This window comes from Rhopalosiphum padi, chromosome 2, assembly GCF_020882245.1.
Source record: "Rhopalosiphum padi isolate XX-2018 chromosome 2, ASM2088224v1, whole genome shotgun sequence".
In the NCBI taxonomy this organism is placed as follows: domain Eukaryota; kingdom Metazoa; phylum Arthropoda; class Insecta; order Hemiptera; family Aphididae; genus Rhopalosiphum; species Rhopalosiphum padi.
In genome coordinates this window covers 47,930,418-47,948,780 of record NC_083598.1, presented here as the reverse complement: position 1 = coordinate 47,948,780, position 18,363 = coordinate 47,930,418, and the positions used below count along the sequence as shown (strand labels likewise).

The following is an 18,363-nucleotide window of genomic DNA, read 5'->3' as shown; positions in this document are numbered from 1 at the left end:
AATTTATAATACGCGCGAGTATCAAGTCGGTCCGAATTTCGATAAAATTTATTGATTATCATATTTTATAATGTATAGTATAGGTGGTCGCTCGTCAGCTATATTATAATATTATTATAGTTGTAGCCTGTAGGTTAATAACAGCTGATGCCGGGATACGGATTTAATTACCCCTACAATCAATAATATAATGTATGACGTCAAAATATTTATGTATATATATATTGGTATATAGTTACGTCAAACTAATGTAGTGCGATATTATAACGTACACATAATATATGGATGTACATATATTTGGTTTGAGCATTCAATTCACGGATAATTAGAGAATCACGCGACGAGTCGGCGTGTATAATATCGTGGGTATTATAATTATATAAAATATTAAAACACGAAGTACCTGCTTGTGTATTATGCTGTTTACTAGGTATTAAATATTATTTTCTCAAAACGTTGTTCGTTAATATCTGTTGAATCGACTATCGACCGTTTGCTATCTACCTATCTACCTACAATACCGTCAATACCCATCTCATATTCTCGTGTATATCTACGTCGATTGCTTATAGAATCGAGAACGACTAATGCCAATTAGACGCGATGCCAGAATTTGTCGTTTTTTGATTTTCTCCGTAAAAAAGAGTACTTATTTTTAGTGAACGCCTCGCGAAGTATTAATAATAATGTATTTTTCGGCTTACACAATATTATGCCGTTCGAGCACTACTTCCACCAATATTTCCAGCCTGCCGCTATGTAGTACCTAAATGGTTACATAATTCTATATGCAGTGTTTTATTGCGCCATACTTATGTTTTAGATCTTTCGGTGAAGGGTGTATTAGATCCAAATATATCCACATGCGTGTTGGCGTGATATATTATTAGTTATTATAATTTTACTAGCGTGTTATGCCTGCGGTATATATACGTGAATACAGAGGACTCTAGACCGACTATATATGTGTATAATCTCCGAGGGTTCATATTAACGGTAGTCTCTAATCTAACCACGGTAAGTACTCACTAGCTCATACATACATTACATACTAATCGGATATATTTTTTTTACGAAAATTGCGTAACGTAACACCGTACAGAAAAGGATTAAAAAATTTAAAATACACATATATTTGGCGTAAATAATTTAATAAATTACATTAAGTAAAAAAAATTAATTAAAATCAAAATATTATCAAGGGCTTAGCTATAACGTTTTTAACTTATTTTCCAGCCTCGTTTTTTCTCTCTGTTAATTACTTTTTTTTTCTTATTTTATTATCCGTTAATTTACTACAAATTCGACCAGGAAAGTTTAAGGATGGCCTTCATTTTCCAGTCGTAAATTTTATTAATCTATTGATGTATACAATAATTATACCTACTTATAATAAGCAAATAAATATACTCCAAAAATTCCAAAATTTTCCGCGTTTCCAACCCCTTTAAATTTAGGGTAATCGTCACTTAAAACCTGCTCCATAAATAACTATGTAAATGAAAAAACCTCATAAAAGTTACAGTGGCCATTTAATCGTGATTGCGTGACACATACTACACACACACACACTGTTAATTATATAGTAGAATGATAATCGTACGTTTTGTCGTCCTTTGGGTTTTGAATATAATATTATTTAATTTATTCAATAAATTCGTGAATATTGTGTTTTTTGTGTTTGTATACAAATATGACATGATTTATGGTTAAAACAACATTATACAATATAATATTTTTTTCTTTATAATATTATTATTTATAATATCTATCATATTATTAACGATAATAGTATAATGTTTTTGTCTGCGGAATACATTTTTATTTGTATCGTACGGCTATCCGCCGAAGACATAGTATATATCGTCTCAACGTGTTGTTATTATATACGGTCAGACTTACTAGTAATAATAATAATAATAATAACGAGAAGAAGAAGAATATATAAGTTGTATGTTATAGTGTGTGTGTGTGTGTGTGTGTGTGCGTGTGTGTTTCCATTGGGATCTCCTTCGTCTCTCCCGCTATGGCGATGCGATCTTGCCGGCGCAGGTAGTCGTCAACAAAACATGCGAGATAAAATAGAGATTCCCCATTATTACTATTATATGGTTTCTACCGAGTATAACAATAATGGAAAAAAAATTGGAAAACACACACGGTCCAACACACTCGGTTGTCAAAAAAATTCGTCTGCCTTGTATACGATTTGGATTTTTTTTCCTATACATACCCCGTGACCAATTCGGTTTGCAGAAAAGGATCTATATTATTTTCATACGCGTGAGTGTGTGCGTGCGAGTATAAGTGTATACATTTCGCAGACAAAATAATAGATTACCCGGCCGTAAATAACTGAATGTCAATTTGTGATTGACCCAGTTCGGGAAGTATTAAACGCGCGCGCCGTATATATATATCGTCATTAGTTTTGACGTTTTAATGGCAACGGCAAGAACTGTAACCATACTTATTCTTCGCAACAAACTAAATTATTTATTGTTTAGAATATTATTGAAAATTTATAGGTAGGAAACCATATTTTTTAGTCTATGATGTATATATATATGCTACAAAAATAATGCTTGTTTTTAAATCTGCTGTGAACACATTTATAGCTATAGTAAACTCTATATATATATATTATTTATGTATACATAATAATATCCTTAAACATAGTATGATCACGCGCATCGTGAGACATATAATAGCACGATATTCAAATGTTGAAATGTACATTTTAACCGACATTTACATTATGCAAACAATATAAATGGGATATATAGTGACGTTTGGTCACTTTAACCGGTATATGTAAACCTAGGTATCGAAAAGTAATCTAATGTAGAGTAGGTAATATATAAACCTGCCGAAATCAACGAAATTGGTCAATAAATTCCATATGTCACCGAAAGGCAAATACCATATGATTATAAAGGTATTTATTAGATTTCTGCACGGTGAAATGCGATTCGACGTTCGTTTCGTTGTTTTACATTTTAATGGACGGAAAAACAAATTACGATCTACTAGAATATTAATTATTGAATTATTTCGCGAAAACGCGACTTACCGAGATAAAAATTAATTTTAATTTCAAAAAAAAAATAATTTCATTATACACTATTTACACGTTTGTATTTATTGTAAATTAATCGAGCGCAAGAAAAATTAATAACTCATTACAGATAAATTGTTGTTATTTTTTTTTTTCGTTTTTATATTAATTTAACCGTTAATATTTTAATAAAGCCAATTTTCCATTTTGTTACGAGTGAGTACTTCCGCTACATACTTACCTATACCAACACTGTATTTTACATAGTATATCTGTGTGAGTGTGTGTCTAGCAATTAATTTCTATAATCGATTAGCAACTGTTTTCTGTCAAAAATAAAATTATTATTAATGATAAACTTACTATACCGTTAATATTATAAAACAAATTGATAACACCGGATGACAGGTCAAATACAATAACGTAGGTAGTGATAATTCACCGCAGACTTGCATCGTTCAATAATATAATAATAGTATAATAGTAATAATAATAATGATAATAATAATAATAACACAACTATTATGATGAAAAAAACATGATCAAAATATTACATAAGTTAAATAGGATTTGTATCGTACACTTGATTCGCTTTACACACATAACAACAAAAATAGTGACGTTTCCAAACTCGTTCTGACGGGCTTACTGCGAAACACAAACAGTCTTCTTTAGCTACTACGGTCAGTCGTTATCATCGTGATTGAATGGCAGTACGTACATATTTTATACATTAAATATTAATACGCAACATGTACCTACGTTTGGTGTTGTATCTGTATGACTGTATGTCTGTGTAATATTGGCCTCCATGCCCTCGCAATTAATGTCAATCATGTATTATATTATATATATATATATATATACACCTATTCTAATATGTATAAAGAACTGAATGAACAATATTCCAACAAGTCGTCAGCTTTTTTTTTAACTATTATTTGCTATTTTATTCCACTGTTTATATCCAGGTAGCCGGTAGGTATATATCTATAAACACGGACATATGGTTTATCGTAATTAGGCATCTCACCATTATATAATAGTGTTGTAAATAACACATTTTTGACTTTGCGATTATAATCGATGTTGTCATTTCGAGTAGGTTCATTATTTATTTAGTTATTTTTTTTTTTGGTATATTATTGTTGTTTGTTGCGCGTTAATCAATCCTACATAACAAAACACCATTGTATAAAAGAAATAGGTACGTGTGCCGCTGCCCGCTGGGGTTATATTATTCCTAAGTTGAGAAATGGTATTTTTTAAAACCACATAATATACATAGATAACCGTGATATACATATACATATTGTACTAAATAATAATTATTCAAGACTATAATTGACTATGCAGTTTAATTATAAAACTTCATTAAATTTTCGAAAAAATCGATTAAGGGCGGTTTTAATTGACTACCTATTCAATTAATTTCAACGTAAATTACCCACTATAGAGTAATAAAATAAGCAAAACATAGAAAAAAAATATATTATATTATACTTTAGCCAATTTATCATATTATTTTCATTAAATTTATTTTGTGTTCAAAATTAATGTGTACTTACTAATTACCAGCTATTTACCTAATATGTATACAGCATATTATAATAATGTAACAATATTTAACAATTATTATCATTTTATCAATATTAGAAATAGTTAGTTGCTGTTAAAAAAAAAAACAAAATTTTTATTTATTGCAGACACTTGGTTTTTCTATAGGTAAAAATTTTAACAAATTTTGCTAAATTAAATCAATACTTTTGTTTTAGAAAATGTATTTAAGTTTATCGTTCACAGATAGGAATATTTCGAATAGGTCTAAAGATCGATGAGTATATTAATTAACAACCCAAACTTTCACGGTAAAACTATAAAGTAGGCGAAAATGATGATAAAATATATAAATATTCATAAAACGAAAAATAAGGTTAAAGGACGAATGTTGATCGTCTCACTCGCCACTTTTCATACTAACGCCCCGCTGCAATATTGTAATTCTGTATTATATAAGTACGCACGTTTTAATAAATATCCAATTGAGAACAACTGTTGCGAGTTGTTTTCGCCGGAATCGTCGGGAATCCACAATTGCAGGAACAACAATTAATTTACTAAACGCGAACACGACATAAGCGAAAAAGCTCTCAACCGAAGAACGGTAATACTAGCAGTGACGTTTTCCATTTTAACACGTACAAATAGACCCCCGACGACCGTATATTGTTGTGGCGAAATTCTATATCTACACTATAAATCCAATCATTAAAATACTCAGAACAACAACTGCAGCCTCAGTATACCTCACGAATTTATTGTGATTATTATTATGATGATTGTTCTACTGCTAGAAATTGCTGCTCACCGGTCGATTGTGCTTTGTGAATATCAAATCTGACTCGCTAGGTTCGGCAAATGGACTAGAGCATAATATATCATATATGTATAACGTCCGAATGTATACATATTCTTGTCCGCCTGCTTGGGGGCCGTGCGTTACTCGAGTCGTAATGTGATAATGATTAATAAAATGTACCTATACCGTGAAGGCACATGTGACATACTGACATTTATTATATTGAATATAATATCATGACCTATTATTATTATTGTAGGTATTTTAAGATATCTCCTTACGTCGACTTTTTGTGATTCGTATAATACCTATTGTTATGCATTTATTTCTGTATAGTAAAATTAAGCAAGTCCGATCGGAAGATTTTAATTTTAAAAACGTATTTCATTGAAAAATATTTATTAATACGGATAAGCGAGCATATTATACATTATTTATGAGACAACTTTAAATTTAAATATATATAGCTCGAATTTCGTTTAATTATTTTGCTTTTTTTTTACGATACCTGTGCAGAATTTTAATGCGTGAAATTTTATTAGGTATATACAGGTATATATTAATATTATTCACTAACTTTTCAAAATACACGACTTTTCATATTACTAAATCTAATATAATTATATGATTAATCTCGTCTTTAATATTATCATTTGTATCGAAGATAAAAATATTGATTCTTAATTAAAATAAAATTTGAAAAAGTATACTGTATATCGATATTATTATAGTAAAAAACACACGCAGCTCATTGTATGGATACTGAAATTAAAATCAAATCTTATTACGCATATTAATCAAAAAAGTATTTATTTTTAATATATTCAATTTGACCTTGTATTAGTTAATAATTTCAATTAAGTTTTCAATTTTATGTAAAACTCTTATATTGTTATTGTGTTAAATTGTAATCAACAATAAAATTTAATTCTGAACTTTATTGTGTATTTACAACTTTACAAGTATCTTTTTGTTTACAGGTTCGTTACTGAGGGAGGACCTAGTGATAGTAAACTTTTACCCGGTGATCAAATTCTTCAGATAAACGACGAAGATGTTCAAAATGGTCTTAGGGATTATGTAATACAACTAGTGAGGTCTTGTAATGAGACAATCACTTTACTAGTGTGTCAGCCTCCGCTCGACAACGTGAGTTTTTTTCACTATTTATATTGTTCGTTAAGTAAAAATCGTTTTATATTTGATTGTAGTCGGCTAGGAAGTCGGCTTTACTGAGTTCAGCAAAAAAAGCTAAGCTCAAGTCTAATCCATCTAGAGTGCGTTTTGCGGAAGGGGTTCTCGTAAACGGTTCTCCATTATGTCCGGTGAGTTATATTATTACGATAGTATAATTTAATGTAAAGTTTATACACAGAGATTAAAATTCCAATCCGGTATAGTCGTTTTGAATAAATCGATTGACAATAATATAATATGATCGTATTACTTACGGATGACTTATTATAGGCGTGATTAAGTACAAAAATTGCGTATTGTGTAAAAGCATTGCAGTGATATTTTCGAAAACGTATAAAATCATTTAGGTATAAATAATTTAGTATAATATTATTATGTAGGTGTCGGCGTTCAGTGGAGGCGACCCGAACATAGCCTTGTTACCAAATGTGCTCAAAGTGTTCCTGGAAAACGGACAAACCAAATCATTTAAATACGATTCCACGACTAAAGTAAAAGATGTCGTGGCTTCGTTGCAAAACAAACTGTGTATTAAAGCCGGAGAGCACTTTGCGTTAGTTCTCGAACAAGTCAAAAGTCTCCGTAGACATAAACTCACGTTACTGGACCCCGAACACACTTTGGCTAGGGTAAGCGGTCTCAATTAGTATTTAATATTATTTCTATATTTTAATTGATTACATCGATAATTTCATGCCAAAAGGTGGCGTCGAGACCAGGCTCCCATAATCTCAGATGTTTATTCCGAGTGGCATTCGTGCCTAGAGACGCTTGCGATTTGGCTCAAAAAGATTTGAACGCATTTGAGTACTTGTACTTACAAGTAAGTTTCACGCAGCCTAATTGTTAATACTCGAGATTGCTCTCATGACTGACGCCATTCTTTTTTTCCTTATGAAGTGTTGTAATGACGTAGTTCAAGAACGATATGCACCGGAACTTAAGTATGACATAGCTCTGCGATTAGCTGCGCTACATATCCATCAACATGCTATGGCCAATAATATTCCTTATTGTAAGGTCACGGTCAAAGCTATCGAGTAAGTACACGCCCACAACATTAATAAATAAATATATATACGGAAAAAAAGTTAAATAAAATAGATCATATAGATAATGATATTCAATTAATATTATTGTATTTATTGTATAGACGGGAGTTCGGATTAGAAAAGTTTGTACCCATATCGCTCATGGAGTCGATGAAACGGAAGGAATTACGGAAGCTACTAACGCATTTGTTGAAACTCAACCAAACAATGACGGGTACCAATTACAAAACACTTACGGCGTTACAAGCAAAACTTTACTACTTGACCATCATTTCCGAATTGCCCAGTTACGGTGCAAAATGTTTCTCCACCAATGTCCGCGTAAGTGTATTAACAATGGATCGGGCGAATTCAATTTTAATATAAAATTAATGATAATGGTATTGTGTGCCTACAGGATTGCAACTTGGAAACGGTGATTCTAGTCAGTCCTAAAATGGGAATTAGTCAAATCGTGGGATTGCGCAACAGTATGGTAAGCGTTTCATAATTTCACTTATATAGTTTGCGTACAAAAAAATATGTTGGCAATAAAAAAGTATTCTCGCTTCACTTGGCACTTTTATTCGTGACGGTATAAAATATAAAGTGAGATACCCACGCGTTAATATAATAATATAGTTATATTGTCATATTCGACGGAATTCCGGAACAGTTTGCTCAATATGAACAAAATTTAATTTATTTCTTCGTATTGTTCTATCGATGTTAAGTGGAAATAAGGATTAGTTAATAAACTTTCACAAAATTATCGCCTTTATTTACTGACTATTATTGATTTTTCCTTGCAGCCAGTGCCTTTGGCAGATATTGAACAAGTAACGATGGTAAAAGTACAAAAAGACGATCAAATTTCAAGTACGGTTACGTTGTATTTACAAAACACAGTACAAAAGGTAAACACAATAGCTATTGAAAAACTTTATCATTTTGGTATTAATGTTGAATGAATATTCTTTCAGGAAGTCAGTTTTTGTATGGAGGACCGCGATACTGACGAATTTATACTTGTTTTAAAAGGCTATTTTAAACTTTTGATGACTATGAATTTGCCTATTGACCGGGAAGGTGATTTATTACACACCGATAGTGGTAAGTAGCAATTGTTATTTGAATAAAATAAAACTATTTTACTGTGTTATAACGAATAACTAACAATTCTATTATATCATTATGTTACATACATAGATACTAGGTGAAATATATTTTTTTATTACTTATTAGTAGTTAGTACCTATATATTTTACGCCTATGTTATTTTTCTACGTGGAAGTATAAGACTATAGAAACCAATTTATTTTGCATACTATTTTTTTTTAGAAAACGACTTTAGATCAACATATTATTTAATTAAATTTGAATAACTCGAAAAACTTAAATATAATATTAAAACTAATATTTATATACAGTGTCCCGAGAGGATTTACCTATTGCGATATCTCTTGAAATAATGGAGATATCATAATTTTTTTTATGAGACTCGTAGGGACAAAGAAATTATGATTTTTAATATTTTTTCTAGTTTTGACAAAAAATATGAATTATTTAATACTATATAGTAACTATTAGTGTTATCAAAAATGTGGCCTGCGAGCTCGTGCCCTTAAAAGTTATGAATTTATGATAATACAAATATATTATCAAAACTAAAAATAAATATTTAAAATCATGAGATTAATAAAAATAAAATGTTGAAATGTCAACATTTTCAGCAAAATTAACTCTGCAAAATTGATACCTACATTTTTTTTAAATAATTAAATAAAACATTTTTTTCACCATTTTACTAAAATATAATTAAATAATATGAAATACTTGTAGTTATTGTCCCTGTGAGTCTTTTAAAAACAAACATAATTATGATATCTTAATTATTTCAGGAGATATCGCAATGGGTAAACTCTCACAGAACACTGTGTATATACTATATAGTGCACATAGCGTGTAGACATATTATACTATTATAGTATACATATCTTAAACAGCGAACTATACTATAATAATTCGTCAGTAAAATTAACTAAATAATATTTTTTATTGTTATAGCACCCCAATATTATTCTCATCATATTGTGAAACCGTCACTTTGGAGTTACGGCCCATCAACCATGTACGCCAAAGAACAAGAAAAATTGACTAATTTTGCTTTTTGTCCAATGTACACTCCGTTCAAACATGAAATGGTTGGTATAAATATATACAAAAAAATGTATTAAAAGTTATAACCGTAATTATTTTTAGCTCAAACCCAACGACTATGGATCATTAAATAGAACAATATGGACTGGTATGCAAAATGGAAATGTGGACAACAATATGAACACAATGTAAGTGTTTTTTTTCGTATTATGTTTGCAATTAATTTAAAGATTGGCATCTAATACTCACCTACCTAATATAATAATATCGTTTTTGTAGGTCTTTGAAAAAACATGAAAACGGTCATTTAGGGTACAAACCGAACGGTGATATAAAAGATAAATCAGGAATCGACGTTCAGAGCGTGGTTTCCATGGAAATATTGGAAAGCGAAAATAGCTTTGTGGAGACTCACAACGAAGAGGTGCTGAGAAGAGTGGCAGAGATGCAAGAGTTGGTAGAAAACTCTGAACAATATCTGAACAGACATCAACGTGAATCCAGCGACTCGGACGGTTCTCACATATCGTCCGACGGTTCGGTATCGTTGCCGCCGCCTCCGACCAATCTGGGTCAACTTAAACACAGCGATTCGCTACTGTTATTAGCTCAAGTACGTAATATCTTTCGGCCGATCGAAGTGCTATAGCCATTGTCCGTTTTTTAATGTGTTTTTGTATATACTTATATAGAAGGGCACCGAGGATAGCATAACTGCCGCGGTCCAAGCGTTGAACTTGGGAGATCTTGAGAGCGACACCGAGTCCATAAATACACCATCGACCAGCCCTTCGCACCGTGAACGGAATTCCAACAGGGATTCGGACATAAGTTTCGGACTGCATAGTCCTGAAGGGCTGGCCGCGAGTTCAGGACACGAAGCCCTGCAGGTTAGTGATTGGTCGGCGATGGACGCGCGGGATGCGTCAATTAGACGTGTATTTATAGGTATAATAACATTGTGTATCGACCGCAGGAACTTTGGAAGAACCTGCAAGAGGACAACCGGTCGTTGCCCAGGAGCAGTCTGTACTTAGAGCCGGACTTGATAGATTTGACGCTGATACCGCCACCTATTGAAGAGGCGAAGATCAATCAGACGAACGGTTCCAACGCCGGCAGCCAGTGCAGTCTGCCGCCGACGCTGTTCGCCGACTATGACCACCAACAGAACGCGGACAGATTTTTAGGTACGTGTAGATTTATAATACGAGTTATAGGCGCTCAATAATCAGTTATGAATAACTTCAAGGTTTCTAAAAATAATATGGTCCACAAAATTTGAAAAACCCGTTTATTTTTAAATTTGCAAATTTCTCTTTACCGTCGAAGACAAAAACACCATTTGTCAGACATCTTTTAAATAATTTAAATTGCATATCATCACGTATTATAAAAGTCGTGCTATACACATAAGAACTCTCTTACGTATTTCTATATATCTAGGTATACTACAACTCGTACATCATATTTTTCTATTATAATAGCACACGTATACAATATATTTGTATTTTTATTTTTATGATACAGTTTTAATAAAACAATAAATAAATATTGATTAATATATATTTTATTTTATTAATTTTAAATTCAATTTTATTATTTTTTATCTATACGAAAAGTAAAGATCACATTGCATCGTTGCTTGTATATATTTATATACTCTCTCGACTTATGTTCTTACTGAGCGGCATTTTTTTTTATAATATAGACTCCGTACTGGATAACGGGTTCAAAAACCACACGAATCTCATGAGCTTGGACTTAGAGTCGTTCCTGGCCACGATGACCATACCACCACCGCCTGCGCAACAGACTTCCGGTGACGGGCGGCCGGAAGAGAAGCGATCCAACGCGGTGTTGACGTCCGAAGAGATATCGTCGTTCATAATACCGCCACCCCCTCCCAAATCGGTGGCACCGTCGTCGGTTATTACGTCGACTGCCTCAGACGGCGTCGTCGAACACCTACAGCACCAACATCAACACCGACAACCGGACTCCGGCGACGAGACGGATGACCGCCGCCGCCCGAGCGTCGGCCAGACGAGGACCGCCGCGGCCGGGACGTCCGTCAGCGCGGCCACCACGCCAGACGGACCGTGCGCGGCCACCAGCGAGAAGACGCTGCCCGGTTTCTCGTGCTGTTCGAGGCCCAGACAACGGAGTCCGGACACGCAACCGCCGTGCCTGCCCACCCGAGCGCAGAACATGACGCTGCCCCGCGTCAAACCCAAAGTCCCGCCCAGGGTGGACTCGACGCTGTCGACGAAACCACCGTTGCCGCCGATGCCGTCTCAGGTGCGTAACTATTATACGTATGCATAATATTATCGTGTAGTTATACGATCTAAGATTTTTAATCTGAGTCAATTGCCATCACTTGTCGATTTTATTTGTACGACGATGAGACAGACAATAAGGAATCCAGATTTATTTTCAAAATCTATAACGCGAAATATAATCGACCAGTACGTCGGAATGAAAATAGGTCTTTTCGCATGAAAAATAGTTCGTACCGAATAACTTTAAATTTCCTCGATTTGAGTTGGCTTATTAATTGATCGATGTGAGCGAGAGGATTATTAGTTTGTGTAAATCATTTTTTTTTTACGTTTTTCTATTTTTTTTTGTTTTTATGTGTCCTTATTACTTAAATATTTCGATGTGCTAGAGTGCTAGACGTTCGTCATTATTACTAGTAATATTTACTATTCTAGTTCTTTCCATTGCGCGATTCAATGATATATGGTGCAGAGGTTTTACTAGCGTACGTTAAGAAGGGTATGAGGTATACTAACAATGCAATGACGTAATTAGGAATTTTCCTTCGGTGGAGGGGGATTACAAGTATTTTAGTAGAAAATGGTTAAATTTATATCCAAATGGTTACTTTTACAATCCAAAAGATTGGCTATTTAAAAAAACCTTAAACTCTATTACTAACACAATTATTTATAATATTGTAGTTAAAAAAAATAAAGCTCTGCGGAGAAATATCCCTCTCATCCCCCCCTATATTACGTCCCTATTATATTGACGCTTTGCGAATAAGAGTAGCATTTGGCCGATTATTTTGACCACCGAACATCATTCGTAGTTGTGTGGCTTTTTTGAAAAATTTTTCAATATGAACTCGTACACTTCAAACTCTTGGTTTCTACAGTCTGATTATAATATACCTATATACCTATCTACATAGGTATTTCGATTTATATTAGCGTTCAATTTTGATTCCCTTAGTTTGAAGTATAAGGATTCGTTATAGATTTTATCAACATGTTAATATGTTATTTTTTTATGTATATAATAATATAATGTCATGTATTTTGGGTGATACAGGAAACGCTGATGCGAAACGGTTGCTATTCGACCAACAGGGACGCGGTGGCTGTCATCAACGAATTGACGGGCAGACTAAACGAGTTCAGCGAACAGTGTAATGTAGCTCAAGCTCAAGGCGGTGGTACGCATCTGGACGAGACCAAGTTTCAGGTAACGAATGATATTACGCATATATTTAGGTCGTAGATGTATATTAAATTTCAACCATACTTGTTTCCGTTAATATCTATTTCTTACTTGATTTTTGAAAATTATTATTACCGATTATACTGGAAATAAAAAAACTGGGGCTATCTAGGTGGTCATTGTAAAAGGAGTATTACAATTAATTTAAAGTGATGATAATTTATTGCATTTATTTCAATAAAAATTATTTAACTTAGCTTAGGTGTAATATACATAACTATTAATGTAAGTAATGTATTCAATATATTTATAATTTATTATGACATAGACATAACATCGCAAGTATAATTAATATTATTTAGTGAACATAATTAACTTAAAATATTAAACGTCTATACGTAAATAATACAAAATTTCAATAAGAATTTCGTCCATTCTAACGTCGTAAATACAGTACTAATTACTTATATTCTGTGTAAATGCTGTAAATTACAAATTTCAAAAATCATTCATTTTAAGAATTTCGAAAATATTACAAAAGTCAAATTATTCAAAGTCATATTTTTCACCATTTTTCGATAATTGGTTTGCTAAAATATCACTAATACTGAAAAATGGCCTTTCAAAAGTACCAGATAGGTAATATTATGTTCTACTGAAAATGGTTTCCTAATAATTTATTGACTGAAATAATCATCTAAAAATATTTTTAGTCAAAAAGTTATTCATAGGAAAATAAATAAAAATTATTGTTATACACTAATACTTAATAGTTATTTGGTTATTAAATCCAAAATTTGAGTGTTGTTTTCGTCTTTTATAACTTGTGTCTTGTTTAAAAGCTGAATGTTAATTTCTATTAAGTATTCGATTAGTTAATAGTAAGTCGTGTATGAACCATACGGAGGCATAGTACATATATTATTCATATTACACACAATGTGCGAGTGGGTGCGTCACCCAGCACTTTCTGCATAATATACACATATTATTGTAGTATGATAACATCATTACATGTTATTCCTCTTGAAAGTTTATTAGTTTTTTTTTTTTTTTTATGCACTTGTGAGTTTTTTAATTTTCTAAGCAATTGTTAAACCTGCTCCACGTGTATAATACTAATGTCTCTTTTCGTCGCATTATTATAGTTCGTCCACTATATTATTTCGATGTAGGCACCATTAAAAGCATAGAGATTGGTTGACGTAATTAGTGAGCGAAAAAGTTGTAATTGTGACCGAGTAATATCACCGGAATTCGTGCACATTTGTTTTCTTGTAAAATATGAAGCCGACGAAATAATTTAACCGGCCGACGTTTTGTCTTAATGTCGGCTCTCGACGTGTCTCATTGGTACCGTAACAGTAACCGCAATACTGTTTAGTCCGTTTTCGATTTATAATAATTTATAGTAGTATAGTAGGTACGGTTTCATTGCAGGTGTACAGTTTATCGAATAAACTTTGCTTTTTTAATATTTTATTATACAAATACCCATAATTACTGTAAATATAGGTACACGAAAAAATCGAGTGCAATAATATTATCGACAATCGACATATTAAATGTATAAAATATCAATTGACTTTCGGTGCGTAGGTACAATACACGACATGTACAGCACTACAGCGCAGCGTATATATACATACTATAATGTATATAGACCGCGGCAGGGCAAAAATATACATTAAGTGTCTCGGGATCTAAAAGCGTTTGTGGACGTTCGCCAAGACATCCATCGGGGCAAGCTCTCGAGCAGGTATTAACAGGATATGGGTGGCGAGGCATCTATATACGGCATCGCCAAAGTAATAAATGTGGCGGGCGGGTGGAAAGGGTGTTGTCGGGATTGGTTCTCCTCCCCGACGTAAAATCGTACAACACGATATATATTTAATATATATATATAGGTATTAGGTACTTCGTAATATACAATGGCATGGCATTAATTTGTTTTTTGCGCGCGGCCCAAATTCAGGAAGCCAAGGACATACTGTGCCAAGAAGCCAGGCAGCTGGTGACGTCCTCGAAGATCCTGATCCGGTGCTACATGAACCCGAAAAGTGCCGAGTTCCAGGCGAACTTGTCGCAGTGCGTGACGCAACTGCGCCGGATGACCGTGCTCAGCGGCAACATGACCAGGCACACGTCGTCGCCGCTGCAGACCCGCAACCTCATACTCAAGGTGGCCGACGTTCTGCGCACGTTCCACGGCCTGTTGGTAGACACGGACGTGTGCACGGAAACGCTCACCAGGCACGCCGAGGGACTGGCTAACGTGTTGGCGAAGCTGTTGCGCAGCCTCCGGGTGTTCTCGCCCTGACGACGATTGTCGGTCGGGACCGCCGCGGGTCCCGACTAGGCGTCGACGAGTGTCGACCGCAACGCGTGTTCCGCCGGTGGAGAACCGACCGGAAAACGGAAGAGGAAAAAAAAAACCTACCGGTTTATTTTTTATGTACAAATAATTATAGGTTATTATATAGGTAGGACGAAGTCTCAAGTTTGTTTGTTTTGTTTTGTTTTGTTTTTTTTTAACGTTAAGTCGGAGCCAAAAAATCGTTTTAATTATATACAATATAATATTATAATGTTTAATATATTATTAACAATTATATAGGTTACATATTATAGGTTGAATAGCGTGAAATATAATATTATTGATCGTCGTATACATGCACCCCGTTGACGATGACGAAATCACAACGTCATTCGTCGTTATCTCTGTAGTATCGATCGATACATCAAACAATAAAATATATATAATATGTAAATGTGTGTTATCGATTTATGCGCTCAATCCGTTCGTTGGATTTCCAAGACCAAATATAATTACATGAAATAGGGCATCCCAGTACCGTCGGTTCGGGTAAGTCTCCCGTGTGAAACGACACACGTCGTCGTACCCGCCGAGAATTATCAGTATCTCTACGTGTTTTTATTATTATTATTGTTTTTACTGTTTCTTTTTTTATTATTATTATTATCATTATTATAAGGTTGTAGCGTTAAATCTAGTCAAATTTTAGAAAATAATTCGATCTGTTCGTTTTTCGAATAATATACGATTTGTAAGTAACGTAAATAAGGTTGTTTTATAAAAATATAAAAAAAGTCTAGTTTTTATCCCACGTTTAATAAATGGCATGTCAATTAATCAAAACAATTAATATTTTCGCAGTGCACCTAATATACCATACGGAAATAGTTCGATTTCACATAAAAAAAATTACTATAATATATTATATTATATTATAGTAATAATAATATATAATATACAATTATAGACTTAGTAATATTAGTAAAATATATCGGTTTTATTTTCTTTAACGCTAACGTTGTTAATTTTTCCATTCCATAATATTATTATGACTATAATTTATTTTGTTATTTATTATTTCAATGCGTTACGCAATGTACCATCTTGTACCAATTTTTTTAATTGTATAATATACATAATTACATATTATTTATAATTGCAGTATGTAGAACATAATTTTTTTGTTTTTTAATTGACATATAGTGTTTTTAACCTTTATCATAATATGTCATGAACTGTATAGATTTGTATTTGTTTATTATTATTATTATTTCCAAAAACAGACATTTTTTATGTATTTTCATATTTTACCAAAAAACAAAATTGTAAGATGTTTGATTAAAAACAGGTTTTTGATGAAGAATAATATATGATAATAAAACATAAACTCTGATTAATTATTATTTTATTATTGTATTATTACGATACAATATCACGGTTCACAATGTTTACCAACACACTACAGCTGATGACTATTATTCGGATTGAATGTCAATAATGCCGACAATTAATACGCATACACCCATACACACACAGAAAAAAAACGAACTCGAGTCGCATAATTTGTAATAAATTATATTTGCGATTATTTTGTCCGTTCGTATAAAACAATATGTCAATACAGTTATAACAACTATATAGGTACGTTCAATACCAAAACCGTAGTAATACTGACTATTGTATTGAGCGTCTCTATATACTCAATACAAACAAAATATAATCAAAATCATTGTAATGCTATAATTATGTATATAATGCGAAAAAAGTAAACTGCATTTCAATCAATTCGATCATACGACGACTCGGAGATTATCGAACATATACGAACACACGGTATACATTGCCACCGTACATACCGTTCACCTGCCACCTGTAGTACCCCGGTTGCTGTCAATAATGAAAAAATGAAATTTCTCTTGTGCAGAATTTTTAAAATCTTTTCGTTATTATTATTAACAATCGGCTGTTTGTGTTAATTTATTTAATAAATGAAAATATAAGCGAAAATAAATGTAATCGATCAAACGCAAACACAATTTTATTGTGGCTTCAAAATCGGTATAAGAAACCGAAACTATAATAATGTACGTATTATAATTGTTTATTTCAACGTAAACATCTCACGAATGCAGTTTGTTTGATCCGCATGTCTATTATGACTATTATACGACCACCACAAGTGAATAAGCAAATTTAATCTCATACAAACCGTGTTTTGTTATCTAAATAATGGCCTTAACGTCTTCTATTCGTTGTCGTCGGGTGCCCACACTAAAGTTCCGGAAAAGTTTTTGTACACGAAGAGTTAGTCAATTAATGTTTGAATTAAATGGTATTTTTCGTGTACACATAATTATTTCAGTGCAAAACTAATCCTTTGGTCAACAATCTTAGGTACGTATTATGTATTCATTTAAATGCTATTCTAACACCGTTCACACCTCTTTTTTTCGATTTCTCAAAGTTCTTACCATCGTCTTTCATTGTTATCTTTTAATAAACACAGGATGTGATGGGCATCGTATACCTCTATCCCTTTGCCCGTATAACACAATATTGTTGTTACAATAACGTCAATATAATATAGTACTATAACAATAAGATACTATAAATAGTGTCTGCGGATCTGGTGGGAACTGGTGAGATGGGATTTTTCAGGTCAAAACGGGTTTTTCGCCGAACCGATTTCCCTAACGAAGATTTGAAAACGACAATGGATACTCCAATCGCCATTATATTATTGTTGGAAGTCCTGCAGTGGCGTCCG

General features: G+C 32.9%; 1 protein-coding gene across 4 annotated transcripts in view; it reads left to right on the top strand.

Moving 5' to 3' along the window:
• LOC132919193 (FERM and PDZ domain-containing protein 4) overlaps positions 1 to 16,993 on the top strand; it is a 92,857-nt gene extending 75,864 nt beyond the window's left edge. For all 4 annotated transcript variants that reach the window (XM_060980573.1, XM_060980575.1, XM_060980574.1 and 1 more), the window contains 17 exons: positions 6,398 to 6,566; positions 6,629 to 6,742; positions 6,995 to 7,243; positions 7,318 to 7,437; positions 7,515 to 7,654; positions 7,768 to 7,987; positions 8,064 to 8,141; positions 8,458 to 8,562; positions 8,629 to 8,758; positions 9,713 to 9,849; positions 9,908 to 9,993; positions 10,085 to 10,418; positions 10,498 to 10,695; positions 10,782 to 10,995; positions 11,517 to 12,106; positions 13,148 to 13,300; positions 15,255 to 16,993. In XM_060980573.1, coding sequence (XP_060836556.1) covers positions 6,398 to 6,566; positions 6,629 to 6,742; positions 6,995 to 7,243; positions 7,318 to 7,437; positions 7,515 to 7,654; positions 7,768 to 7,987; positions 8,064 to 8,141; positions 8,458 to 8,562; positions 8,629 to 8,758; positions 9,713 to 9,849; positions 9,908 to 9,993; positions 10,085 to 10,418; positions 10,498 to 10,695; positions 10,782 to 10,995; positions 11,517 to 12,106; positions 13,148 to 13,300; positions 15,255 to 15,599 — 3,382 coding nt within the window. In that variant the 3' untranslated portion in view covers positions 15,600 to 16,993. The remainder of the gene's footprint in view (positions 1 to 6,397; positions 6,567 to 6,628; positions 6,743 to 6,994; positions 7,244 to 7,317; positions 7,438 to 7,514; positions 7,655 to 7,767; positions 7,988 to 8,063; positions 8,142 to 8,457; positions 8,563 to 8,628; positions 8,759 to 9,712; positions 9,850 to 9,907; positions 9,994 to 10,084; positions 10,419 to 10,497; positions 10,696 to 10,781; positions 10,996 to 11,516; positions 12,107 to 13,147; positions 13,301 to 15,254) is intronic.
• Positions 16,994 to 18,363: the final 1,370 nt, after the last annotated feature.